At 42.3% G+C, this 26605-nt stretch overlaps 1 protein-coding gene across 2 annotated transcripts in view; it reads left to right on the top strand.

Moving 5' to 3' along the window:
- The first annotated feature begins 1844 nt into the window (after window positions 1-1844).
- Window positions 1845-26605, top strand: part of FOXK2 (forkhead box K2) — a 43930-nt gene continuing 19169 nt past the window's right edge. Inside the window, exon 1 of one of the 2 annotated variants that reach the window (XM_079323507.1) lies at window positions 1845-2404. In XM_079323507.1, the coding sequence (XP_079179633.1) occupies window positions 1914-2404 (491 nt within the window). In that variant the 5' untranslated portion in view covers window positions 1845-1913. Of the gene's footprint in view, window positions 2405-3928; window positions 5295-26605 lie in introns of those variants that run through there. The other variant, XM_079323508.1, reaches the window with a different exon arrangement.

Here is a 26605-nt window from a genome sequence, read left to right as displayed (position 1 = left end):
TGTGTTAGGGGGTGGCAATCCATGGGTAATTCCAGCCAGCAGGGCCCTCAGGATCCCAAAGCAATTGTTAGCAAAGCAGGCACAACATTTCTGTAGCCAGCAGAGCCAAGGGATAAAAACAAGCTGAGAATCAGGGAGTCATAACTGGCTCTCTGATGCTCCACATTTTCTGTGCCAAACATATGTTGGTATAGAAGAAAGTCTGATTCTAAATACCAAAGTGTGGGCAAGATTTAACTAAAGTTTTCTGTAAAAGAAACCAAAGCTCTAAACTGTTGCTATATTTTACTGCATCTGCTGTGCATATGAGATTGTGTAAATGGACTGAACCAATTTGGAATCATGTTGTAGCTGCCTATAAGAAGTGCTGATACAATCCTAAAACTAAGGTTTGCCATCACTTTGCAGGTAGCAGGTACTATGTTCTGTTCCTAAACATTCTTGAAATAATTCTACAGTTGAAGATGGGTTGACTCAAATGTGCAAACCCAAAAGTTTCAATATCAACTTTACTGCTGGATGTTTGTTAGTAGGCTACCTGTTTTGTTTTTGGTTTTGGTTTTTTGAGGGGTTTTTTTTGTCTGAAGAGTAAAAATGTTTAATGTCTTCTGAATTCACAGAATGGTTTGGATTGGAAGGGACCTAAAGTGCATCCCATTCCCACCCCCTGCCATGGGCAGGAACACCTTCCACCAGACCAGGCTGCTCCCAGCTTTGTCCAACCTGGCCTTGAACACATCTGGGGATGGGGCAGCCACAGCTCCTCTGAGCAGTTCTTTTTATTAATTAATAATAGTGAGCTTCAGTACTGTAAAAAACCCAAACAACACAACCCTCCTCTCAACAAACTGTGGTGAGGTTATGGAGCTGTTACAGTGACATGTTTGCAGTAGCTATGTTGGTAAATAGGCACCATGCTGTTTAGCACCCTCTTCGCAGTTTATAGCCAAAAGTGCTAAATTGTTTACTTCTCCGTTTTGACAGCGCCTGGTCCTGTAACTATGAGTGTTTGGAACAGGTAAAACATTTTCATTGCAGATGCTGTATTTGACAAACTATGTACGATTAATGCCATCTTTTTTTTTGGTAGCCTGTGACATTTTCAAGTCAAAGCCACAGCTGTGGATTCTCGCTTAGTGTTTCCATGCTGTTCCCTGTGCCATTCCCTCCTGCTGCCGTGCCCCTGGAGCAGTGGCACTCAGCACTCGCTGTCTGGCTGCTCGTGTCAGGTCACTCGCTCACTCCTTGTGCCCTAGTTCCTCTGAGAAAACTGGGACTGAGCCGAGGTGTGTGCACAGATACAGCCTGGCTCACCTGGAACTTGTACATTTGAAGCACTCTGCTGATTTGCCATGGATGTTACAAAACTCTGACAATGCGGAGTTACCTTGAGGTTTAACCTCACCCTCAAAAGGCTGTCAGATGCATATGAGGGACCAAACTTAGCGTTTGCGATATTTTAAGGCTACATTTCGATAGTTACCCAGCACTCTCCTACTGCTTCTTGCTCACTTTATCTCACTATTGATCTACTTGTATTTATTCCGTTCTCGGTTCTTCCCCCTCTCCCCCCGCGGCCGCTGCCGTTCCTGAGGGCGCTGCTGGCGGGCGGCAGGTGCGGAGCCGGCTCCGCGCCGCAGGCTGCAGGTGGCCGAGAGGGCGCGTCGGGCTGCGGGGACCGATGGCGGGCAGGGGCGGCTGTCCCAGAGCCGGTCCGTCCCTCCCCTCCGCCTCCCTTCCCTCGCTAATCGCTGCCGGCGGGCGGGAGGCGCTGCCCGGGCAGCTCCGCCCCGCTCCCCGCGCGCGGCTCCGCTCCGCTCCGCGTTTTCCGGGCCGCGCCCCTGCGCTCGTGCGCCGGCTCTCGGACGTGCGGGGCCGGCGCCGCTCGCCATTGGCCGCGCCGCCGTAGCCCCATGGGCGTGCGGGCCGCGCATTGGCCCTGCGCGCTGTCAGTCAGCGCGCGGCTGCGTCAGGGCCGGGTGCGCGGCCCCGTTCCCTGCTGTGTGCGGGGCCGGCGCGGGGCCGGTGCGGGCGGGGCCGCGCCTCGCTCGTCCCTCGCTAAGATGGCGGCGGCGGCGGCGGCGGCCGTGGCGCGGCTCGAGGGCCGGGAGTTCGAGTACCTCATGAAGAAGCGCTCGGTGACCATCGGCCGCAACTCGTCGCAAGGCTCGGTGGACGTGAGCATGGGCCACTCCAGCTTCATCTCCCGCCGCCACCTCGAAATCTTCACCGCCGCGCCCCCGCCGCCGCCGGCCGGCGCGGACGGGCCGCCGCCCCCGCCGCAGGGGGACCCCGCAGGCGGAGCGGGGGGCGACTTCTACCTGCGCTGCCTCGGCAAGAACGGCGTGTTCGTGGACGGCGTGTTCCAGCGGCGCGGGGCGCCGCCGCTGCAGCTGCCGCGAGTGTGAGTACGCGGGGCCGGCGCTCCGGGGCCCGCCGGAGGCCGCGGGTGCACATGGCGTGTGACAGGCGAGAGCGGCCCCGTCCTGCCCGCGCCTCCGCCGGCAGCGCCCGGCACCGCCGCCGTGCCCTCCGCCGTGTCCTTCCTTCCCCCGCCGCGCCGCAGCCCGCACGGAGCGCCCGGTGCGCGCTGGAGCGGCCCCGGCGCTGTGGGACGGGACCGGGTGCACCCCGAGCCCCGTTTGCGGGTGTCCGAGGAAGCAGCCGGGCGGTTCTGCACGGGTCCGGGCTGGCTGCGCTCGGGATCAGCGCTGGGGGAGTCCTGTCGCCCCCTCGGTGCTTTGGCAGAGCCGGGGGGTTGTTCTCCCTCGGTGCTCTGGGGCTCGCTCTGGTTTTGGTGGTAGTTTCTACTGCTTTGCCTAATTTTAACGTTTATTCTTATGGGCAAATTGAATCACCCACGTGAAATGCTTCTGCTGGCCTTAGCGTTTTAAAATGTTTTCCTTACGTGACAACAAATGTATTAAGAGGTTTTAAACGGTAATACATTCCTTTGCCATTACCAAACATTAACTGTCTGTGCAAAATGATTTTCTAGGGCAATACGTGAGGCCTGCCCACGACATTTAAGGATGTGTTGAACTGTAAATAAGTGATCTGTGCTCTGAGGAGTCACATGTAGGAAAAGTGAAAGTATTTTGGTTTAGTGTATTTTAGCTGCCTTGACTAAGAAATACCTAAAACGTTACGAGTGCAGTACCTTTGTAAAGCACATGCCATCAGTGACACAGCCTTAATGCCCTGTGAGTCTTTAAACTGTGTTTAGGACATTGATGGTGTATATTTCCTGCTGTCTCAGCGAAATGTTAGTTTACTCACCTGGTTTCTCTGTGAAAATCAAATTGTCTTACCTTGCTGCTTTCTAGGAAATGCTCATTCTGAAGGGCTTTAACAGTGCCAGTGTGTAATCCTGAATATAGTTGGAGGACTTATTTGACCTTTAACTGTCACTTCTATTTTTGCTTTCTGCTTTTAATATTAATAATTATTTGGCATGTGGTTAATCTGTATTTTAATCTAACACGTTTATGAAATGTAGATCAAATACTTTCTTCTTTATAAACACTGTGGTATAATATATGAGTTGTAAGCACAATTGTGCATGATCTGTGTTGATTTCAAACAGTCTAGAATTAGTTGGAGTAACTGAGTCAGTAACATTCTGCTCAATGCTTAAGACCTGAGGAAAAAAGGAGTACTTCATGCTGTCCGCTGATTTGTAACTTATTTACTTCTTTCCACCAGTGTCATTTTTCAAGTGGAAAGAAGATCCAGAACGATTTTTTGTCTTGCTTTTTTTTTTTATTGAACAATGATGAAAATTTGTGTGTAGTTAAAATTCCTTCACCGGTGGAGGTGGGTGGTGGTGCAGGAACTGACATTTGCTGCGTTCAGAGGTGACAGCATTCCTTGGGCAGTGCACACACAGCCCTGGGTCGGTGGAAGTGGTTATCTCCTGGTTACAAGTTGTACTGTAGCCTAGTAAATAAAAGGTGCCCCTGGCCAGGAGCTGGAGCCACCATGCAGGGGGTGAGTGTCACCTTGAAGGGCAGGAAGATTAACGTCAAGTCATACTTTGTTGCTTTTTAAAAAATAAACCTGTTTCTAAAACACAAGTCTTAGTGGGGTTGAATGGGGAAATAGTAGTTTCATTATTTGCAAAGCTTTTTTTTTGAATAGTATTCTTCAGGCAAATTCAAAGTACTGTCTGCTTCTAGGAAGTCCTTGCTGTGACTTGCTGATGACTAATATTGTTTGTAGTCCTGTTCTTCAGTCTTGCTGTAGATTTAACTGGTCACACCAAAGGTGGTCTCCTGGATTTTAAGAGTCAAACTTACTTCAGTATAATGTAAACATTAATTAACAGTTGAAGTGTGATGGGAAAGAGAGTACTTTTGGTGTGAGCTCAAGATTGATGATTGCCAGCCTCCAGCTCAAGTAATCACCAGATCTATTTTTGTTGTTGTTTAATCCTGCTCTGTTGCCAGTAATAAATATGCTTTGCCTATGACTACACAATCATCGGAAATTTTAATGGCAGGTGAAGTTTGAAAAATTCAGGGTGGCCTGTTCCTTCTGTTTGTTTTTAAGTGATCCTGGAAACCAAAAATGGAGTGTTGGTCTCTGTTGTGTCTGATTCATAGTGACTTACAAAAGTGCCAAGTACAATACTCTTACAGACTTGAAATGTCTTATTTGCTTGTCACTAATAATTGTATGGAGTTCCAGTGGCCTCAGCCTTTTTTTGTTTCAGCACAATGTTTAAATTTGACTGCATTAATGATGTTACTGAACTCCCTGGTTTTGGAAGGAAAAAACAGAAATACACCTTAATAGTCCCCTGTAAAACACACGTTTTAAACATCTGGGGAAATTAAATTATTAATGTTAGAGTATACACTTACCTGTAATAAAGGCATCTTTTTTCTACAGATAGAAATGTCATGAAACATGGAATTACTGTGCATTAAGATAAGTGTTCTGGTTGCTATTTTTAATGCTTCCCTGGAAGCTTCACTGGCAATTCAAATGTTGAAGTTATCAAGCAGGAGGTAATAGCAGTGGGAAGTGTGTTTTTGTTTTTGCAGTTCTTGACAGACTCCCATCCCTACTTGTGTATGTACAAACCAGCTGTCGTCTTGTGAGATGAATCGAGTGGGGGTGGGGAGAAAAGAGCCATTTTTGAGTGTGTCCAGCAAGGAGCTCTCCTGTCAATGTCATGGCACACGTGGGATGAAAGAGGTTTCAGAGGCTCCTGCTCAAGACACCCAGATCAAAGCAGTGCAATTATTCTCCTACAACTACCTTGGAGATGCACAGACTGTCCCTCTCCGGTTCGTAAAGTTCATGTTTCTTGATTGGTTTCATTTGCTGCTTGTGGAATTTCCCCTGCCTTCAGTGAAAGCATTGATTGGATATATTGCTAGGTAAATCATAACATCAATATTTGCTTTTGAGGTACTTGGCTGGAAAAATACCTTTTGTGCCGGGCAGAGCAGCGGTTGTTGCCTGAGCTGTTGTGTACAGCTTTTGGAGAGGCAGGATTCCAGGCAGATGTAACTGATACAGCTGGAAAAACAGACAGACTTCTGGGTACAACTCTGCTCTGAAGGAGTGCTTTTGTTTTGTTTTGATTTTTGGGTTTCTTGGATGTGCTTTGTGTATTGGCCTTTCAATTCACAGAACTCCGGACATTTTGGACCTCGCTGTTCCGAGGCAGTCTTACTCATTTTGACAAACCCATAGATTTTGTATTTTAGTCATTACTTTTGGTTTTGCTTTTGTGGAAGTAATTTGTGATCCATAAACAAGATACCATGAACAGAAGAACAGCATTTGAAAGTCAGATCAGAGATGGATTTAGTCCATGACCTGCCTTCAGGAGTGGTCAATAGCAGATGCAGAGGAAGGAGCATAAAAATGGATTAGTACAAATGATTGTGTTTTCCCTGGTTTTTCTTTTGGATCCAAAGTCAGAGTTCAGTTCTTTTTGAGTTAAAATAATTTACTGTTTGCATTTTTTCTCTCTCTCTTTTTAGTAGTTGACTTTGGGTAAACCTCTTCTGTCCACAGTGTCTTAGATAGTGAAATCTGCAGTGTAATTGAAGCCCATGTTGGGAAAAATATCTCTTTTTGCTGAGTTTTTGGAACGTGATGCCTGGTAATTTCATTTGATCCAACTGAAGCTCTTTTATAGTAAGAGACAGTAAATAACTCTCCCATTCTGTCATTCATTCTGCAGACTTCTTTACATTACTAAGTGTGGGTCCTCTTACAGTAAATGACATCAAGTACATTTTACTTTAGCTTAACATTTACTGACTAATCCTAAATTAAGCCTATGTAGCTGAAAACTAAAATTGAATTTGTTTGTATTCTTCTGCTTTTCCTTCTGGTGATACAGGGGGCTGAACCAATAGTTTTAGCTTGGTCTTGTAGTCTGGAGCTACAGACTGGGGTTATTGCTGCCTTTGAGCAGCAGAAGTTCTGCTGATGAAAGCCAGTCAGTACTGCACAAGGATCAACCATATCTATTCCCTGAGTCAGTTCTTTGGAAAAGTTTATTATAGTATAATATTTAGTATATAGTATAGTTCAGTGTTACCTGCTCAGGAAACAGATTGTAAAGAACCTCAAATGTATCAGTGCACTTTTTTCTGTCATCTAATTGCAGTTACTTAAATGATGTGCAAAGTTGTGATGTCTGTGTGGTTGGAGCTGTGACTGTACATGTGCTCCATGGAAACATCTGTGATTTAGCTGAACAGTGGAGGTGAAAGGATCATAACATTTCCTTGGGTAGTATTCAGTGGTAGCTAAGAAAGAACATGCACTGCTTGAGTTTGGGTTATGGTTTATGTCCTGAAAATTTTCTTATGAATATAACTGTTAGATATTTGGAACAATCAAACAGAGCACACATGCTTCAAGGAATTTTTGTAAATATATTCTTGCAGTGTGCTGCAAGTCCCTCAGGCCATGTGGGCACCTGCTTTCTCCCTTCCTTGACACCACTTTTGACAGAGACAGTGGCTCATCAGGGCAGCAGCTGCTTTGAAAGTTCAGGAGACCTTGTGATTGATTTGTGTTCAGAGGTGTGTTTTGGAGCTCCATACCAGCTGTATTAAAACTATCAGCTGCAAATTACCTCAGAGCATAAAACTAAGGAACATTGGACTTGGCTGTGACTTGACAGAATCAGACACCAGAAACTTTTATTTACTGTCTCTGGCAGATGCTGGTCCTGTGCCATAGTGACTAATAAGGTCAATGGAGCTGTGTTTATAGGTGGGTTTTTGGCCATTTTAAAGTAGGATTTGCAAATGTCAAGCTCAGTAGAAGTAGTGTTCTCACTTAAGCAGATCTGATTGAAAAGGAGTGTAGGAGGAAGGTAGAGCACATATGATTTGAAATGAAAATAGAGATGAGCGGGAAGTTTCTATAGTAATAATTTGTGTTACAGTTGTTTCTGTCAGCTCTTTTTTTTTCCATATTTGCCTCTCAATTACACACAGCTTCTGGGTGATATTTTAATGTGTTAATAAAGTAGTGTTGCAAATTGTCAGACACAAATCAGGTGATTGAGGTAAAGCTGAAACAGTTTATATTTGGATTAATTCATACTTCATATGCTTTTTCTGTTGGTATGATGGATATGTATATGAAACATTCTTAGCCAACTCTACTGATCCTACAAATGTTCCTACACTTGTAGTTAGGTATAGGAGTAAGTAGATTCTTTGTGTGGTTATGTGAAGTACTACAAACTGGAAAATCATATTTTTAGTTCTTTAGAGTCTGTAAAGCTCCAGTTCTATGACAGAAGCAAGATTAGTGTCATTTTGTTTAAAGGTGCAAAGTCAGTATTGAAACTGTGTGTTCCAAGAATCTGCAGTTGAAAGAGAGTTTTGAGATTCTTACTTCAGTTATAGTAATGAGATAGAAGATATGCAAATTAAATCATTCTTTACATTGATTAAATCAAAATACCAAGGTGCCATGTTTGAGTAGGATGATACACTTAAATCAATAGCAAAAGTAGTAAGTTAAATAAGCTAATAAAGAAAAGTTAATCTTTCTTCCTGGCTTTTCAAAATAAATGTGTATTATTAATTTGCTTATAATTAGGTAAGAGCACTGTCTTACAAATATTTTTCCTTCATGGAAGGAGATGTGTTTTAGAGAATAATTCTGCTGTGGAGGAGTTCTGCTGCTGTCGGGTTTTTATTTTTATTTTTTTCAGCACGTGCAAGTGTCATGGACAAAGCAAAAGGTTTTTTTACAGTCATGCCTGAGCTATTCAAAATAAGATTATGCTTCTTATTTGCTGTGTTTTTCAGTAAATGCAGCAACTCTTCAAGACATCTCAGGTCCCATTAACTTATATAAAATTATGTAAAATACAGGAAAAAATACCATTTCAAAGAAAACCATGTATTTGTCATGTGGTGTGAGGCCATGGCTTTTGCAGTTATATGGAGTTTTCACAACAGTTCACTAATAAGCTGCTGTCTGTGCTGAAATCCTGGGAAGGTGGTGGGTTTATCTGCTGCCTTGCTTGTTTTCATGATAAAAAGTTGATGTGTAGTGACATTTGTTTCCTGCGACTTCCTGCCTTTAAGGAGTTTTTTGACCTAGATAAAGCAGTCGGAGGGGAGGAACCATATTTATTCTGCAGCTATTGCACACTGGATGGTGTAGGAATAAATGCTCCATTCTCCAGTTCAGATTCCCTCATTGCTGTTTTATCACTGAAGGGAGCTGAGGCTTCAGTGGGTTACACTCAGTGAGTGCTTGCAGAGCTGGTGCACATTTTTTTGACACATTATTTTTTTACAGGGCAGGAGAAGTTCTGTACGTGGTTGGAGTCTCTCCATTTGTGTGTGTGATTCTGCTGCAGCCCCTGCACCTGCTGCTCTGTCCTCGTAGCTATTGCCAAGCAGAAGTTGGACAAAGCATGGTCTCTGTGTGTGCTGGAGTACTGGTGGGAGGAAAATTTTCAGTATTCTTAATTTCAGAGTGTCTTAATGAATATTAATATGAACACACCACCTTTGTGTTTGTCCATGTGCACCAAATGAAATGAGAACCGTGAGGAGATTGGAAAGCAGTTCTGTCCATGCTGATCCAAATGTTCCTGGTGACCTCAGCAAGGAAGCTCCTGTGGATAAGGATGTGCAAGGAATTGAGAGTTTGGAGAGCAAGAGCAGTAGAGTAAAAAAGCCAGAGTTCTGTCATTATCAGAGTGTTATGAAATAGAACAAAATTAGTATAAAAGTGACTGGAATTAATTTTAATTCAGTGCTGGTTTAAGGCTTAGCTTTAAGAATTACAGAAGGAAACTCCAGCCAAAGCCTTGGTGAAAGCAGAAGTGACTTCAGTGTTGGATCAGACTGCTCAGCACCTTGTCCATTTGGATTCTCTGGGGATGGGGATAGCTGTAACTATATAAAGTGCTTCATGTAACTACAATCCCATATTGAAAAAAGTGTCTGTGTTCCCAACAGCAGAACTTATGGAATGCACAGGCTGGTTAGAATAGTGTAGTGCACAGGCTAGTTAGAATATTGTGCAGCTTAGTGCTAAATCATTATAAGAAATACCTGATCACTACTGGATTTTGTGTCGTGATTTGGAGTAAATGCAATTACTGATAAATATTTGCAGTCTTGTAAACACTGTTCTCACAAATAATGAGAACAAAAAGAAATAGATTGAATCCATTTTTAAAACCCCAAAACTGTGTCATCTGGAAAAGTGCACAGGGCAGAACTATAGGGTGGGAAATTGTTCTGCAGTAGGGTAGTAGCAGTAGGGTGAAAGCCATGACTGCAGAGATGGTGAGATGCCTGTTCTGAGATGATGTGTCAAGGCATTGATGTGATGACTGCGTGGAAATTGGGGAGTGGCAACTGGTGCTGGAACTTCACATCATTCTGGAATTGAATTTATGTTAAAGAATCTTGCAAAACTGCAAGGATTTTAAGTGGAGGGTTGCTAAAAAGAATTGAAGGCTGGAAGAAGTCCCAAAGAGTGGAGAGCTTTAAGGAGTTCAGTGTGTTTGTTTTATTCAAAAGGAGTGTGAGGTGGCTGGGTTGGTGTAGGTCTGTTTTTATGGGGCTGAATGAGAGTTCTAATGGATCACACACGGGTGTGAAACCAGAGGCTGTAAACTAAATTGTCAGGGTTTGAATGAAGCTGTGTTGCAATAGTTTACTTTGAGTGGTGGGATATCTATCTCACCATCTTCCACTGATAAACAAAAAAATAACCCTTGCTGGAGTCAGCCCTAGTGATGAGGTGCAGAGCAGGTATGGCTGGGTGACATATCATGGCTTGGGTTATGAGAGGTAAAGTTGGAGCTTCTTCACTTCCTTTGAAAGTCTTTTTAAATTGACTGTCATGGGGTTATAGGAAGAGACCATTTTATTATGTGTTTTAACAAAGAGTCAATATTTGTCTTGGTTTTAAATTAAAATCACTTCCAAAGCATCGAACACTCAGTTGGGTATTTGTTTATTTGCACTTGGCAGTCGTGTTCTCACACTGGTCTTGATGCTTTTGTTCACTGTGTCATACTCTTTGTGTTGGAGGACACTGAGCTGTTTCAGAGATAATTTTTGTGTAATATAAAGTGATTCTGTGAAAACTTTTGTTCTTCAAGTAAGTTTTAGATACAGCTCATGAGGTGTAGGCTGCTTAATTCTTGTCATGATAAGAGATCAGACTAGTGCATAATGGAAAAGGTCTTTACACCTTGTAGTGAACTTAAATTCAAGTTTTAGATCACTTAAGTGAAGCTTAAATGTATGGTTCTGCTTCAGAAATGGTGTGGACAAATTAATTTATTGCTAGAAGTTACTTTTGAATTCTGATTTTCACTGATATGTTCCAGTATGGGAGCAGGTATTTTGCCTACCCTTTTCCTTTTTTGCTTCCTTTTTTTTTTTCCTGTCACAGTTTGCAAAAAGTAGTTTAACTACCTTTGAAGCATGAGTTTCCTCAAAAAGCTGTAGCTGTAATGTTTGTGTCTTAGCACAGTGTACAATACATGTTTTACTACTTGTAAGGTAAAAGTCTGATTGTTTATGAAGATAGAAATAAAATTATCTAACTTTTCTTTGTTTATTTTGTTGTTCTCTGTTGTTTTTCAAGACTAAGAATACAGGAAAAATTTCATTAATCACTTTACATTGTCCTCTGGAGATATTTGGGTGTTCTAGGCAGAATATAATTTGAGCAGACAAGGCCTAGATGTAGTTTATACACTTCTGCAGTAGTCAGGCTTGCTGGTTACAAGCAGTGCAGTAAACACACAAGGGAATTAATTGGGAAGGATAAACTATGGAACTAACTGTTATAGAAAAGAATTTCCCTCCTTGGGTGATTCAACCTTCTGGCCTTTCTAGGCAGGTGAGGAAGGCCTGCAGAGCAATGAAGGAGACAGAGAAATTAGATTTTAAAATGAGTAGGGCTTAGAGAAGGGTGAATTGACTCACATGAAATTCTCTGTGGGAATAAGTTTAAATTTGAATCGGAGCAAACTGATTATTTAAATAAGTAAAAATAATAATAAAGAGGATAAATGCTCTCAGGCACATTATGGGATTCTTGGGGTTGCCACGTGCAGGGCCAGGAGTTGGACTGATCTGTGTGGGTCCCTTCCAATTCAGGATATTCTGTGCTTGATTTTAGCATCATGCCCCATAGACATTAGAGAAATGGCAGAGTGGAATTCAATTAATACATGGGAAAGGTGAGGACATGGGCCCAAGGTGTTCTGCTTTAGAATATGGGCAGGAATACTGTGAGGTTTATAGCTGAGTGAAGTGAAAGGGTGTGCTGGGAGGCTTGAAGAAAGGTGGAAGATTTGGCTCATCTCTAGTTTAAAGGCTGAGCTACAATTATTAGTCTTATAGAGTGAAAGGAGTCTCTGACTTGGGTATTTAAGTGGGAGATGTGACTCAGAAGGATCTGGGGTCTCCCATTTTGGGGAGGTGGGCTGTGCTTTGGTGGACACCTGAGCTCATCCAGGGTTTCAGTGCTGCTGCACAGGAGGGAAGCTGCTGCTTTCTGCTCCTGCCTGCAGGTTGGGCTGGCCTTGGAGCTCATCAGATGTTCCTGTGCTGCTGCTCTCTGCTCTTTTTGCTATTTTTGGGTGCTTTGCCATTGCAATGAAGTGGCTCACAGAGAGGTCTGGCAGGCAGTGGAGTACATGATGGGCCTGCACAGACTTTGGGCAGCAGTCAGCTGGCTGGAACTTGTGGAATTGTACATTAAAGAGTTGCACTTATAAGAGCTGTTTATGTTATATGAAATAAAAATGGAAAGGAAAAGAAAGATTCAAAACCGTATAAGAACAAAACTAATTTTGGTGTACTAAAAAAGTACTTGCAATGTAATGTTAAAATGTTTCAATCCTAAAAGTTCTTGTGACAGCATGCTTTTTGGTAAAGGGGTATGTTAAATTAAAAGCAAAGTTAAAAAGCTGAACCCTGACATGACTTGATGGTCTCATACCTTGTGCTTTCTGGCTCACTGTTTTTATCTGTCTGTAAATGTGAATACACAGAGAAAATATGAGAGAAAAAGGGTTATGAGTTCCTTGGCTGTGCGAATGTTCCTCCATCTCATAGAAGAGTACAGTGTTAATTTATGGTCTGCTTTCCATGGATTAAACCAGCCTGGCTCCTGCCTGAATCCAGGCTTTGCTCCACAGGCCTCTAGTCCATTTGGTGGTATATTGTACAGTAGTGGGGTTAAAAGCTGTAAGGAAAATTGAACATTAAGGATACAGTAGAGGTAAATGGTATTTTAAAAAAATTTATATGTGGTTTTTGTTTGTGGGTCCCAAAAAAAGCCCTTTTATCTCAGACTATCTGTAAGGCAGGCAGGTGAGTGATTTGAGTTTGTGCAGCATTCTATGAACAGCCTGAAAGGAAAGCATTATTTTGAAGATAATTGTAAAAACTTCACTGATTTTTACACATCTTTCATTGCAGGGGCTGCATATATGGGTAGTGCTTTTTCAGGAAATACATAAATCTGCTGAAGTTGACAATGGAGGTAGAACACATGTGATTTGGATTTCCTGTGGTGTCTTTTGAGGGCCTCAGTTTGACAGGTTGTAGAAACATCTCAAAGTGTGATTTGGAGAGAGCTTTTGCTTCTTTATGCAGGACAGCAAATGCAGAGTGCCATCAAAGGGAAGCATGCTCGTGGTAATTCAGTCAGTGAGTTGATCCAGCCTTCCAAAACCACTTGGGTAGCAGGCTTGGGAATATCTGTGCATGGCCTTCCTGCTCTGATGGAACTGACTGCTCACCTTCACTCTGAGCCCTCTTCCAGGGGGGATGAGGAGCAGCATTTCAGGAAAACCATCCCCTGCAGGAGGAGCAGGTGATAACAAATATCACCCTTCAGTTCTGTGCAGTGTTTGGTGGAGTTGGATGGTGACAGAGGTTACTAGGAGGGAGTTACTTAGATGATCATCAGTCAAAACTCTGTTTATCACTTGCACAGATGAAAGCAGTAAATAATGCATTAAGCAAAGAGGCGTTCAGGGAAGTGAGTTGTTTTCTTTCCTTAGGTGTGTGAATGTCCTGGGTGTGGCTGAGTTAGGCTCACATAAAGGTGTTTCTGTCTGATCTGCCTGACATGGTCATCACTTGAGACACTTGGAGAAATCAGCCAAAGCACTTGTGTGGTCTGACCCTGAAGGGTTTTTTTTATTAGGTATATAGGTTCATATTACTGAACATTTTGCTTTTAGTAGCATTAGGGGCTGCAAGGCAAACACTGACTTTGTGTTCAAATGCTGTGACAATGCTGCTTTGAAGAGTGTGCAATACATTCTGAAGTAACTTTATTAAATAAATTACTGGATTGGGTGGTAAGATTCTCACAGAATGTTGAAATGCATCCTCATGCAGCCCTACTCTCAATGATACTGTCAAGATCCTGGCACCCCTTTTGCAGCTCCATTTCTGAGTGGAAGAGCAAATGCAGCAGTTTGAGGTGGTTCCCCTCTGCTGGGAGTGCAGGTTCTGAAATGATTGCAGGGCTGAAGTCTGAGTGTAAACTGGCCTCTACAGTTTGTGGTTGTGTGCAGTATTATTCATTCAGCTTTCTAGATATTGATAATTGGCACAGAAATTTTGGGTTTGGAAACCACAGGGTTTCAGTTGAAATGCTCACGTGACGGGCTCGTGTAGCAACGCCGGAAAGAGACGCAATAGGTAAAAACCACAGGAGAAGTTCAGTTGTTTGTTTATGCTCTTAATTTCAAATTCAGGCCTTTGTTTTTAAAACCTTTTCCTGGTGTTGGTCTGCCCATACAGCTGAGAAATGCAACTAGTCTATGAATATTCACCTTTTCTGTAACAAAACTTCATTAGAATTGAGATTCTGCCAGAATTCTGTTAGAACTTCTAAAAATATACCATTTTCTTTATTTCTTCCTCTGTTTTTTGAGACTTTTTGGTGGTCTAAGATGCTGTTTTCTCATATAGTAATTTTTCCTTAACTGCATCATAGGATATAAGTAATATTATCTCAGATAGAAAAAATTGGCACTTAATTGTTAAACCATCACAAGATAAAATTAAAAACCTTATTCACAGTTGGGAGGAAAGCTTAGATCCTTCCACCTTTCTCTGTTTAAACATACGAGTTAAATTCAGAGCAACTCCTGGTGAAGATTTTAAATTTCCTTCATGAATTTTGGCCTGTTATGAATGGCTTTTGCTGTTTTCTGCAGTGCAGGCAGCCAGAGCACTCATCTGCCAGCACACCCTTGTACACAGATGTTGACTTTCCTGTCAGGAGTGAAATAGCCCTGCTTGTTTTATGGGGTGGTTATTCTGAGGTTGGAAGATTGTTGAGCCTGGAAGAGATCACTAACCCCAGCTTGCTACTTAGCTATAAATAAGTTTGGTCTGCTGTGGACTAGTAAGTACTCAAGATTCTTACGTGAGGTTATTCACTCTTATCTAGGGCTACCAACAAACTGGGTGTTTGGAAGCCTTTAAAGAAAAGAAGCATGCAAGCCTTGCAAAAGAGTCAAAGAAACTTCTGAATATAAGTAATTCAACCCTCAGCCAGAAGGATAAAATAAAAATCTGTAGAAGTTTTAATTTTGAGGGTAGTGTTTTAAAGTTATTTTGGCTTAATAGTAGCTGAAGGAAAGGTTATTTGTGTTTGTCTATGTGAATTCTTTGAGTTAACTGCAGTGTGAAAAGTCTGCCATAAAATAATTGAAATTTATCTGAAGAGCTGGAAAGCATGGTTACATAGAATACAAAATAACCATGGTGTGAGAGAGTGTAAGGCTGACTACAGGGGGAAGAAATGGAGTAAGGTGGTTTAATCAAAAATGTTGTTTGTAAAAATCAGGCTTTTCCACAGTTTTTGAAATGGAAAATCAGAAAAATCCTGGTGTTGTGAAAATGATCCTGGGAGATGGCAATGTGGGAAGGTGTGGTCCAGGTCTCTCTCAGGTTTGGGAGGCTCGAGGAGGCAGGGTGTTTTTGGTAATTCTCATAATACTCAGACTCTGATTCCATTCTTCTGCTAAAAGGGATTGATATGCCTCATCCCCAAGGAAACTCTTGTTTCTGCAACTTATCCTTTTTGCAACAACATTTGATATTATAGCGCTTAGTGGTTTTCTTGTTCTTCCAGTGCAATTCCTTTTCTGGAAGGTCAAAGTAGTTTAGGGTTAATTACTCTCAGATAGATGCAGGTAAGGCCCAGGGGGGTTGGGAGCCTGTTGCAGTGACATTGCACTTCAGCTGGGGCATCCCTGGGCTCCCTTTAGGGAAGCTTTGGTTCCTGGGTTTTGTCCTTCTTGTGACTCTTCTGTTCTTATGGAAGCTGCTTGCTCCAACTTTCCCCAGGAGATGTAAAGAAGAGAATATATACAACTGCCCTGTGTTTTTATCGGGATGTTTTGTGGTAAATAAAATGCTGACTGAGAGCATACTGACAGTATCTGACACAGAGCAAGGAGCTGGACTTGCCAAGTTCCTCACTGAATGAAGGAGACTTTTATTTTTAAATCCGAAAGGTCCTTAGATACTTGTGATGGTTCACACCATCTTTAAGTCATTAGAATAACCCTCTTAAAGATGTTCTAAATGGAGACAGGATTTGACTTGTGCAGGTAATGATTTAATACAAAAATACAGAGGAAAGAGCAATCACTCTGAGGGATTTAAAAGGGAAATGCTACATGATAGGTATTAAAAGGAGGTAAATAGATCTAGTAGTAGCTACTGGTTTGGGTGCAGAAGGGGTTGATTTGTGCAGCAGAGAGGGGTGATCCTTCCCCAAAGGATCCTTCAGTGTGTCAGCAGCAGAAGCAGCATTCTTGTACAGCTTTGGCTGGAGTGGGGAGGCAGAGCTGGCTGCTGCAGACAGCAGCTGTTTGAAGTTGCACATTTGAGCTCCTTCTAAAACTGGGTTTTCCCCCACTGTGTTCTGGAGTCCTAAAACATCACCACTGCATTTCAGTGTCACCTGGGCCACGGGTGGCATCGTGCTGTGGATTGCTGTGTGTGAGGTGGTGAATGCACAGAGGAGTTGTGCACAGCTCCAGAGGCTGCTGAGCAGATGAAAAGTGTGCCTGCATGGAGGAGCCACAGACACTACAGTAGTCATTTATGTAATCTTGGATAAACTGAGTCTGCTGCTTTTAAAGGTTGCTTCACGCTACCACTGGTTATATTTAATATAAGCCCTTGAAGTGAGTTAGTGCCAAGCAAAGCATTGTTTGGAGTATGGAGAAATAACCTGTGAGCCAAAATTAGCCCATGTTGGTGTGGAGTGGTGTGTGTTTCATCAGGGCTGCCCAGATCATGTCGTCCCTGAAGGCAGCACATTTCAGCTGGGGATGTTTCAGCTATTACAACATGGAACATGCTGGTGAGTGGTGCCAGTAACATACGCTGAACATATGACCAGCACATGCCCCCACTTCAGCCTAGGCCCTGAATTTTGTTACAAACTGTTTATTTTTGAGAGGTTTTCTCCCCTCTGTCAGTACCAAGCACTGAGCCTTTTGTTTCCCTTTTAGTTTTTTTTTTTTGTTTTAAATCTTCTTTTCTACTCTTGCTGTTGATTCTGTATTTCTAAAATTCTCTCCTCTGTTTGCCACCACCCCTATTTTGTTTTGTGCTCATTCTCTTAGGATGTCATCCCAGGTAATGTCATTGAAACTGGGGAAACCAGTCTGATTATTAAAAAGTCTGATTATTTTCAACTTGTAATTGAGAGATAAAATGACCTTACACTTAATCTTTTGGGACTTGGTCTATATTCATTAGTTAGCTGTGATACCTCTTCTCTGTGTCAATATTTTACTGTTACGTTTCACTTCTGTGAAATGGCAGTGTTTCTCCCTCATCCCTTGTCATTTTTGGTTAGATAAATGATGTGAAGCAGGCACTCCATAGGCCTTTTCTGATTTTAAACTGATTTTTGATGACAGCTCAAGTTCCCAGACTGCTTGTGACTCTTCATTTGCAGCAACTCTGTGCTGTGGATTCTGGTACAAAATGAGTGAGCACCGACCCAGACTGATGGGCTGGGGAGCTCTGGAGAGCAACAGTAGATAAAACTTTAATGTACATACAAATATAATGCATCTTTACTGTGTGTTTCATAACATTTTAGGGAGTGTTACCTCTTGGATGGGATCAGGCTTGACACAAAATTAATTGGACTTGGTGAGCTTCTCAGAATGAATCATCTCATAGTTATTTGTGTGCACTGTAGGTAACAGGCTTAGCATTGCATGCTTCTTTATATAGATTATTCTTTGAAATTCAGTTTTCTCCTGGAAGCACGTTGACTTAAAGGATACACTGTTTCAGAGGACTTTTGCTTCTCATTTTAATATGTTGGTAAACTTGATTTTTCAAGCATTTGCAGTAATTAAAAGTATTTTTCTCATGCTTCCTGTTTTTAGAAGCCTTTTTTTAACATTCACATTAGATCTCTACCATAGTACAAGTTCATTAAAACAGCACTTTCTCCTTGTTCTAAATGTACCTTGCAATAAAATTCAGGCCCTGCAGATAAACTAAAACTAACCCTTTGGTTTCTAGGTTAGTTAAAACAAACTAATTGGGAGTTAGAGCTGAAAGAACTGTCCTGTCCTGCCCTGTGTGAGAGCTCTGCTGTTCACATTCTGTGCTCCAGTCAGATTAGTTTACTGGTGGGCCTGAAAAACAATCCCTGGGAAGAGAAGGGGAGAGGCTTGGGATTAGTTTTCTGTCAAGTCAGAAGTGCAACTTTTTCCATTGCCAGATGGGAAGATATTAATATAAGATTGATAACGTGGTTTTATTAGCATTTCATAGAATCATAGAACTTTTTAATTGGAAATGATCTTCAAGGTCATTGAGTCCAGCCATTAACCCAGCTCTGCCAAGGCCACCACTAACCCCTGTCCCCAAGTGCCACAGCCACACGTCATTTAAATCCCTCCAGGGATGGTGACTCCACCACTGCCCTGGACAGCCTGTGCTGGGCACTGACCACCCTTTCTGTGAAAAAAATTTTCCTCATGCCCATCTTAACCCTCCCATAGCTTGAGGCACATTTCCTCTTGTCCTGTCCCTCATTCCCTGGGAGCAGAGCCCAGCCCCCACCTGGCTGCAGGTGCCCCCTGAGCTTCTTTTTCTCCAGGTTGAGCCCCCCCAGCTCCCCCACCTCCATTCCTTCCCTGGACATGTGTCAGCCCCACAATGTCTAACTTGTAGTGAGGGGCCCAAAACTGGTCATGGGATTTGAGGTGTGCCCAGCACAGGGGCAGGCACTGCCTGTTCCTGTGGCCACACCATGGCTGCTACAGGCCAGGTGCCATTGGCCTTCTTGGCTACTGCTGACCTGTACCCCCAGGTCCTTCTGCAGCCACTCTGCCCCAGCCTGGATCACTGCAAGGACTATGTGAGCCAAGTGCAGGACCCAGCACTTGGCCTGGTTAAACCTCACAGCCATTGGGTCCAGCCTGTGCAGATCCTTCTGCACAGCCCTCCTGCTCTCCAGCAGAACAGCATTCCCACCCAGCCTGGCATCATCTGCAGGGTGACTGGGGGTGCCCTCAGTCCCCCTGACATGGATAAAGATGTTCAATATGGGCCAGTGTGAAAATTGTCTCCCCTTGGATGGTCTTACTCTCTGTGACTCCTGATCCTGTCTGCAGGCTCTGCCACTGCCCTGGGCAGCCTGTGCCAGGGACTGACCACCCTTCCTCATCCAGCCTCAACCTCCCTGGCACAATTTGAGGCCATTTCCTCTTGTCCTGTCCCTCCCCTGGAAGCAGATCCTGACCCCCACCTGGCTGCAGGTGCCCCCTGAGTCTCCTTTTCTCCAGGGTGAGCCCGGAGCACTCCTTGTGCTGGCTCTGGCACCACTGGATCCCTTGTGGGCAGGCTTTCACACTAACCCCATGGAGCACCATTTTCTCATGGAACATTGTTCTGCTGGGTCACTTGGTGCTGCTTTGGTTGTTGTATCTCTGAGGGGTTTAACAAGCAGAGATGTTCCTGGCCACCTACTCCCCAGGCAGGACACCCTTGCTGCTTCTGGCTGTGGCTTCAGTCACAGATGTGAGCCACACACCATGGAGTGAGGAAAACAAAGGAGACCATTGTGGACAATGAAGTTGGACTGGAAAAACAGCAAAGCTGTGCTGGTGCTATTTTTAGTAGGTCCAAAGTGTTTGTGTGGTTGATGGTTCTCGTTTTCCTCTCCACCACAGGTGTATCTTCAAACACAGATATTTGATAAGCAGTTTCTGTAGTCTCTGTTAAAGTTTGTGTTTTGTTTCCTGAGCAGTGAAGAAGAATTCAAGGCTCTTGTTGTCTTTAAAACTTCCTTTATGAGGTGAAGGTGTTGTGCCTTGTTACCTTTGCAGTTTTTGGGGAAAAGTCACTAATACTCCTGACACTTTCATATCAAGTGACTGGTGCTTTCTCAGGAGAGTGAGCAAAACTGAGTGAAAGATAAAATTTCTAAACCAACTAATTAATGCTCATAAGGTCTTCCTGATGTGATTCCTGGTGATGATTAAAGAATTGGTAATTTCAAAATACCTAGTGCATCTTCTTGACTCTCTAAAATACATAATAAACAAACTTGTGCATTTAAGTTAACATCTAATGAGCAATTTGTAAAAGAATCCTGATGATTTTTTGTTTTGAGAAAAGATGTTGAAAAAATGCAGGTTTATACAGACTAGTTTTAATCATCTAAGGTGCCTGTTGCCTTAGTTTTTAGTTTTCAGACTGCATGCTGTTATGTACTGGGAAGGTGCACATGTTATTAAAATGCTAAGTAAGGCCATGGTCATGCCCTCTAGAATTGTTGAAATACCTGTTAGATTCATATTTTAGTTATCATCTCCATTTTTACTTTGCTTTTCCTTAATAGGATTTAGAATATTAATCTTTTACTTTTCCAGATGGGTATTTCCAAGTGTCTTGGTCACTCTAGGACATTAAGATTATAAAATAACTAGATGTATGAGTCAAAGTATTTACGGTAAGTTTAACTTTGAGGTTACCTTGATTATTATGGGAAATGCCACTTTTTTTTGTGGTGCTTCCTGTACTGACATAGGGAAGGAAAAAAACATATATTCTCAGGATAAAAGTTTTTTTGTCATTATTGACAGAAGTGTATTATAATGCTGTACACATAAAGGAAAATAGGAACCACTTTATGTAACTAGGGATTAACATTTCATTTCACCACAGCACATCTTTCTGAAAATCGAAATCTTTCAAATATCAGTTGGTTCTTAAGTGTAAATGGAAACATGTTAATTTAAGTGCTGTGAAAATGAGTGTTTGCAGTTCTCTTTGTGCAGCAGCATATGCATTGTACTCATTTGCATCTCTTCTGCTTTGCCAGACAAGGAGATTCTGCAGTGGAATTTTGAAGTAATCCTGTGACTGCTGAAATTGTTAAATATGCAATCCTGGGTTGTAATTTCACTACAAAAAATTATGAATTTGTAGCAATCAATATTTGTGCATGACAGAAATGTAATTTTAATAGCAAGTGGTATTCTGCTGGAGGAAAGATCCAGCTTACAGATATGTGGGGAGTTTATAATTGATAATTTGGAGGATTTTTTTTTTTTTTGTATGACTGTTTTGACAGTTCCATTGAGGAAAGATTCTCAGCTGATAAACTGGGAAAGGCTGAATTGTGCAAATGTTACTTGTTTTTCCAGGGGTGGTGGAAGTGAGACACCTTGCTTTATCTATATCTGTGCAGGGAAGCTTTGCAAGTTTCTGCTCATCCAGGGCAGTTTGATGGTTTCAGCAGTTTGCAGGATCTTCCTCTGCATAAGAACCTTTCTGGAGCTGACTGCAGCTCACTCTTTTCAGCATTTCAATAATTTTTATAAACTTAACTACATCAATTTGCATGCTGGAAAGGTCAGCTCAATATTAATTTTTATTCTGGAAGTCTTTAGCTGATACTGTGCCAGTTACTGCCTATAAAGTTGCTTTGGCTCTGTCATGTCTCATGGAATGACCAGACGTTAAAGCAGAGTGAAACAATGTATTATGTACCAGGACCATTTTTTTTCCTTTAGATATTCTGTTTCTAGAAGATTCTGTGGTCGGCAAGAGCTAAATCACAAAATAACAACAATAAAAAAAAGGTTGGAATTTGAAGCTAAATCAAAAGAAGCTCAAGACATGGTTGGTTTATTCTCAGATTGGGTTTGGTTCACACAACCTAAGGAGATGCTTTTGTCACCACCCTCCATCCCACGTTCTTTGTTGTGTGGGATTGATCTGGTCTTTGTGGATTCTGACCCTGCAGGAATGCAGTTAGAGTAAACCTGGGCTGAAGAGTGTACAGCAGTGTCCTTGGTTTACATAGGATAAGAAATCAAAAGTGAAAATAGTGCTTTCATCACTGAAACAGTTTGGTTATTAAAAAAAAAAAAACAAAAACGGTCTGGCTGTTTCTGCTGTTTCTGACCCATGAAAGATTTTTCAATTTCATTCTGTTGGTATAGGACAGGGTAGGAGTATAATTAATTAAAACAAGATATAACACAGATAAACACAATGAAAGTGAGTCCTTCAGCAGGGTTAGGATGTGTCCTTGTTGTTGAGCACCTCCAGGTGTGCATTGTGGGGATGGTTTTGGGTGCCCTGCACAGGAGTGAGCAACACCTGTAATTACCTGGCAGCTGTTTGTCACCTGCACTGAGCAACTCCTTGCTACTAAAGGAAGGCAAATGAAGAATCTTTGCTCCCCATACTTTTAAGTATTACAATAGAAATTTTAGCTTTTCCTTCTTTATTTTTTAATTACTTGAACTATTGCTTTAATTTTCTTCTGTTCAATAAGGGGGAAAAAAATCCTGCTTCTCACAGATACACAGGAAATGAGGTTGTTTAGCATCTTCAAACCCTTCAGTATTTAACTGTATAGATTTTAATTAGAATGTATGCATTTAATAAGCAGTTTTCATATATAATAGTAAAATACTGATGAAATGAAAGTTTCTTTGCCTCTCTTTGGGAGAATGTGATATATGTCTTAAGGTGTGTGTTGTGTGTTACTTTTTGCCGTGTCAACTTCACAGCCACTACTGTACTCCTTAAACAGCTCCTCTTGTGCAACAAACTCTGATTGAGCTACTCAAGTCTAATTTAATGAACTAATCTCCCTTTTCCTGAAGACATGTCTCACCTGTTTTTTTGCCTCTTAAAGTGGTTGTAGAAAAAGGAAGAACTGGGGGATGATCCAATGGTTTAAACAAAGATTGGGTGTTGGGAAAAATATGTTCTGTTCCCAGCTCTGTTGCACACTTGCCAAAATGACTTGGCCAATTCACAAATCCATTTAATCTGTTTTTGAAAATGGGAATAGTACTTCATGGGCAGGCAGATGATGAAATTTCAGTGCTCTTTTCCAGCAGTTTTTATCAGGGAAGAGCTTTGCCTTGTCTTTTAAAACCAATCCCTTGGGTTTTGAAGGGGATTACTTGATGTGCAGGGTGAACTCTTAACTCCTTCCCTGCTCCCTGTTTTTGAAGACTGTTGGTGCTGTTCTTTTTTCAGACTTTATTACATACACTGGTCCCATGTGAATGCTGCTATCCCTAAACTTTGGTGTCCCTCAGAGTTCAAAACTGACTGAATCTACCAAGCTGACCTGTGTGCAGTATGTCAGTATTTTCTAATGAAACACTAAGCAGTGGCTTAGTTATAGTTAAGACCTTGAAAGTAGCACAGAAATTAGTTTTGGAAGCTTATCTTTCCATATGAGTTCAAATCTCAAGCTTTCAAAGAGAATGACCAGAACAGCTGCATATTGGGAGTGTTGTTCGTAATATAGTACAGCACAGCTTTTAAATTCAAGTCTCATGATGTCTTTTTGAATCAAAATTAGACTATGAGGTGGCTTTAACTTACTAAAGCATCAGCAGACTTCTACATTTCAGCTTCAGTAATTTTCAGCTGAATCAGTGTATATTGCTGGAGATACCAGTGCTCCTGGCAGCAGGGAACTGCAGTTAAGGGGCTGGGAGCAGAGCTGGTGCAGGGAGAGCCTGCCCTGTTTGGAGCACAGAGCTGTCACATCCCTGTGTCCCATCAAATCCCTGAGCTCAGGCTTTTATTGCAGAGAGCCTGCCAGGAACCTGCTTCAGGAATCTTGTTTTGTGTTGTTCATTACTTCAGTGGGTGTTGTTTGGAGTGGGTTTCATTTTGCTTAATGTTGAAAAGGTGTGAGTGGGAGTGCATGTGTGTGTCTGCACCTGAACTGTCTTTAAACCAGTGCAGCACATCCATCCCTAGCCCTGATTCAAACCACTTTCAGCTTTTCCCTGCTGTGTCAAAGGCATCATGAAGTGTCTGCCCATTTTTGCTCACTCTAGAGACAGATGATGAACATGGGCCCAGGTTTACACTTGCAGACATTAATCCCTTGTCTCTGTGGCCATGCTGTTCCCTCTCCTTCTCTGTGCTGGTGCTCCCTCAGTACATGACAATGATTGGCCTGTGTTCTCATGAAAACTTTTATTGAGTCTATGTTTTTTATTCCTGGACAGATTCCTACTTGCGTGACTCTCTGCCTGGTTAAATCATGTCTGTTGTTTTTATTTGCTTTTATCCTTCTGTACTTTGCTGGTGCCCCTTACACAGCCCACAATTTGAGAACTTGGCGTGGTCTCAGAACAGCTCAGGAGGAGGAAGAGTGGTTCTTGAAGGATATTTTCCAATAACAACGTGCTTGCTGTAGATTAGTTTCTTTACTTTGTTGCTTTTCGGACCTTTTGACATCTTGATTGGTTCTTGAGTGTCCACACAAGTGACAAAGGAACCTAAATTTATGTCACACTGTGGAGCAGTCAGTGCATAGAACATTTCTAGAGGGTCTGCATGCTCAGGAGAAAAGTTTGAGGAATTTGCAAATAGAAAGAAAATTGAAGAATTGTTCAAAGAAACATCCTGGAGATCATGGTTTATTAAGAAAATCTCAGAATATGATACAAAAATCTTAATTTCTCTTAAAATTACCAGCCCAGCAGTATCACCACAGTGAAACAGATATGAAATGGCTCTTGACCATCAGATGTCTTTAGGTAGGCAACTGTGAAATTTAATTAATACCCATAGCTGTGTGAGAGGAGGCTGAAAAAAGCCTGTTCTTTGACCAGACAGGCAGATTTAGGGGGGAAATTAAACACTGCTGTCTACTCAAAGTTCGAGTTGGTAGGAAGCACTTTTTGTCATTCTTCAATGGCCTGAGTTAGTCATGGATTTCTGTGTCCAATAAAGGGTTGTGCTGCTCTTGGAAGCAGAGTTCTGCCTTGAAAAGCCCATCTAAAATAAACTTTACTTCCTTGAATTGGGAATAATCATTATACAGCCCTGCCTCAGTGGGTAGCTGCTCTCTTGGTTACAATTAGGAAGTTTGGGCATAATTTTGCAGTGGAATGCAGGTCTCTGATGAGGTAATAAATGAATGAAGGCTTTTGTTACTAAAGTAATGTCTGAGTCACAAGTGCTTTTTTTATGATTATGCTTGCGTCAAAACACATCATGACAGCACTTGTTCACTGTACTCCTCCTACTGCTTTCATTGTAAGGAATGTGAGATGCCAGGAACTGTCTGTTTGGCTCCCAGCACTTTGGTTGGCTTTGCTGATGGCTTTCATTTAACACTGATTGATATTATTAGAACCTCAGTGTTTCCATATGAACTTTTGCACCCCACGAGTACCCTGTGACTGAGACTGAGGTGCCAGGCACTTCTAAGCAGCCAAGTGCTAAAGGATGGAGTGGGTTTGGTTTGTCAGCTTTGGCTCAGCTGTGGTTGTAAATCCTGTGCTTTATGGGAAGTTTTGGAATGGCATTTACAGTCATGGAGAAAGTTGGTGCTTGCATATTTATGGTTAAATGCAGTTATCTGGAAGGAAGAAAAAATAATTGATTTCTGTTTTCCTGTTGCCAGTGTTTTGTTTTTGTTTTCTAAGCAGGAAGCTGTTGTGTTGTAGAGGGATGTATGTAGGCTTTGTTGGGACTGTTTGCAATTTGGCAAAGGTAGAGGCACTCAAGCTTTTGGACAAATGTTAAATTGTTTTTATAGTTTAGTAGGAAATGTAGAGATTGAGACCACACAACCTGGCTCTGCATACGGCTTTTGTGTACGGAGATGCTAAACACCAGAAAATGCAGTGTTTCCATAGGCGGAGTTTCTTTTGTATTCACAGGCTGGGGAGCCTCAAATTCCAGAGGCATTACATGAGCAGTTTTAATGAATTAGTGTCTGGTTTTCCTGCAGCAGATGTGACAAGCAGCTTTATAAGCTGCTTCCCATCGATCGCTGTTTTCCAGCTCTTTTGTGTCTTTCTTTTGCTCAGAGAAAAGCAGGGAAGAGCTCGGTTTCTACAGTAACTGCTGCCTACACTCCTGCCTGCAGGCCAAGTGCTTTCTCAGTCCTGCAGCCTGTGCAGGGCTACTGCATTGAAATTCTGCAGGTTTTGTTTGGGTTTCTGATCTTTTTTTCTTCTTGCTGGTTTAAATATTTTGCCCTTTAAGAAAAGAGGAGAATGCAATGGAAATTTGTGATTTTGAGATAGATTGTTTTAATTAACCACAGCACATTGCCATGATTGTAAGATAACCTAAATGTTTTTGCTGCTGATCAGTACCAGTGTTGTGTGGTTGGTATGGGAAGAAGAGAGATCCTGGCTGCTGAAACAAGAGCCTTTGAAAATCTGTAATGCACTGTGAACATGCATTTCTGTAGCGTAATAATGCAGGGGAGGAGTGAAATCAGCTTCGAGTTGTTAATAGAATCCTTTACGTTTGCAGCAAAATTTGCTGTAGTGGAACAACTTCAGCACACTTCAGTCTGAAGTCTCAAAGAGCCTTAGAGAATCTGCTGTGAATAGAGGGTTAAAAATGGCCAGTTCCCATGACGTCAGCTTGTGAGTGGGAACGGGCTGAGCACCATTTCAGATGGGGTCATGTGTTTATTACTCCCTTTGCATTTGCTGCTGCTGCTTCAGGAATGTTCCTGTTGGCGTCATCAATATTCTGCTGTCATAGGATCATTTTTTGATGCAGGCAGGCTTGTTCCAGACCCTTCTGAGGCA

Source organism: Erithacus rubecula, assembly GCF_903797595.1.
Source record: "Erithacus rubecula genome assembly, chromosome: 20".
Classification (NCBI taxonomy): domain Eukaryota; kingdom Metazoa; phylum Chordata; class Aves; order Passeriformes; family Muscicapidae; genus Erithacus; species Erithacus rubecula.
Note: the sequence above shows the minus strand (reverse complement) of the source record. Positions and strands in the feature narration are given on the sequence as shown.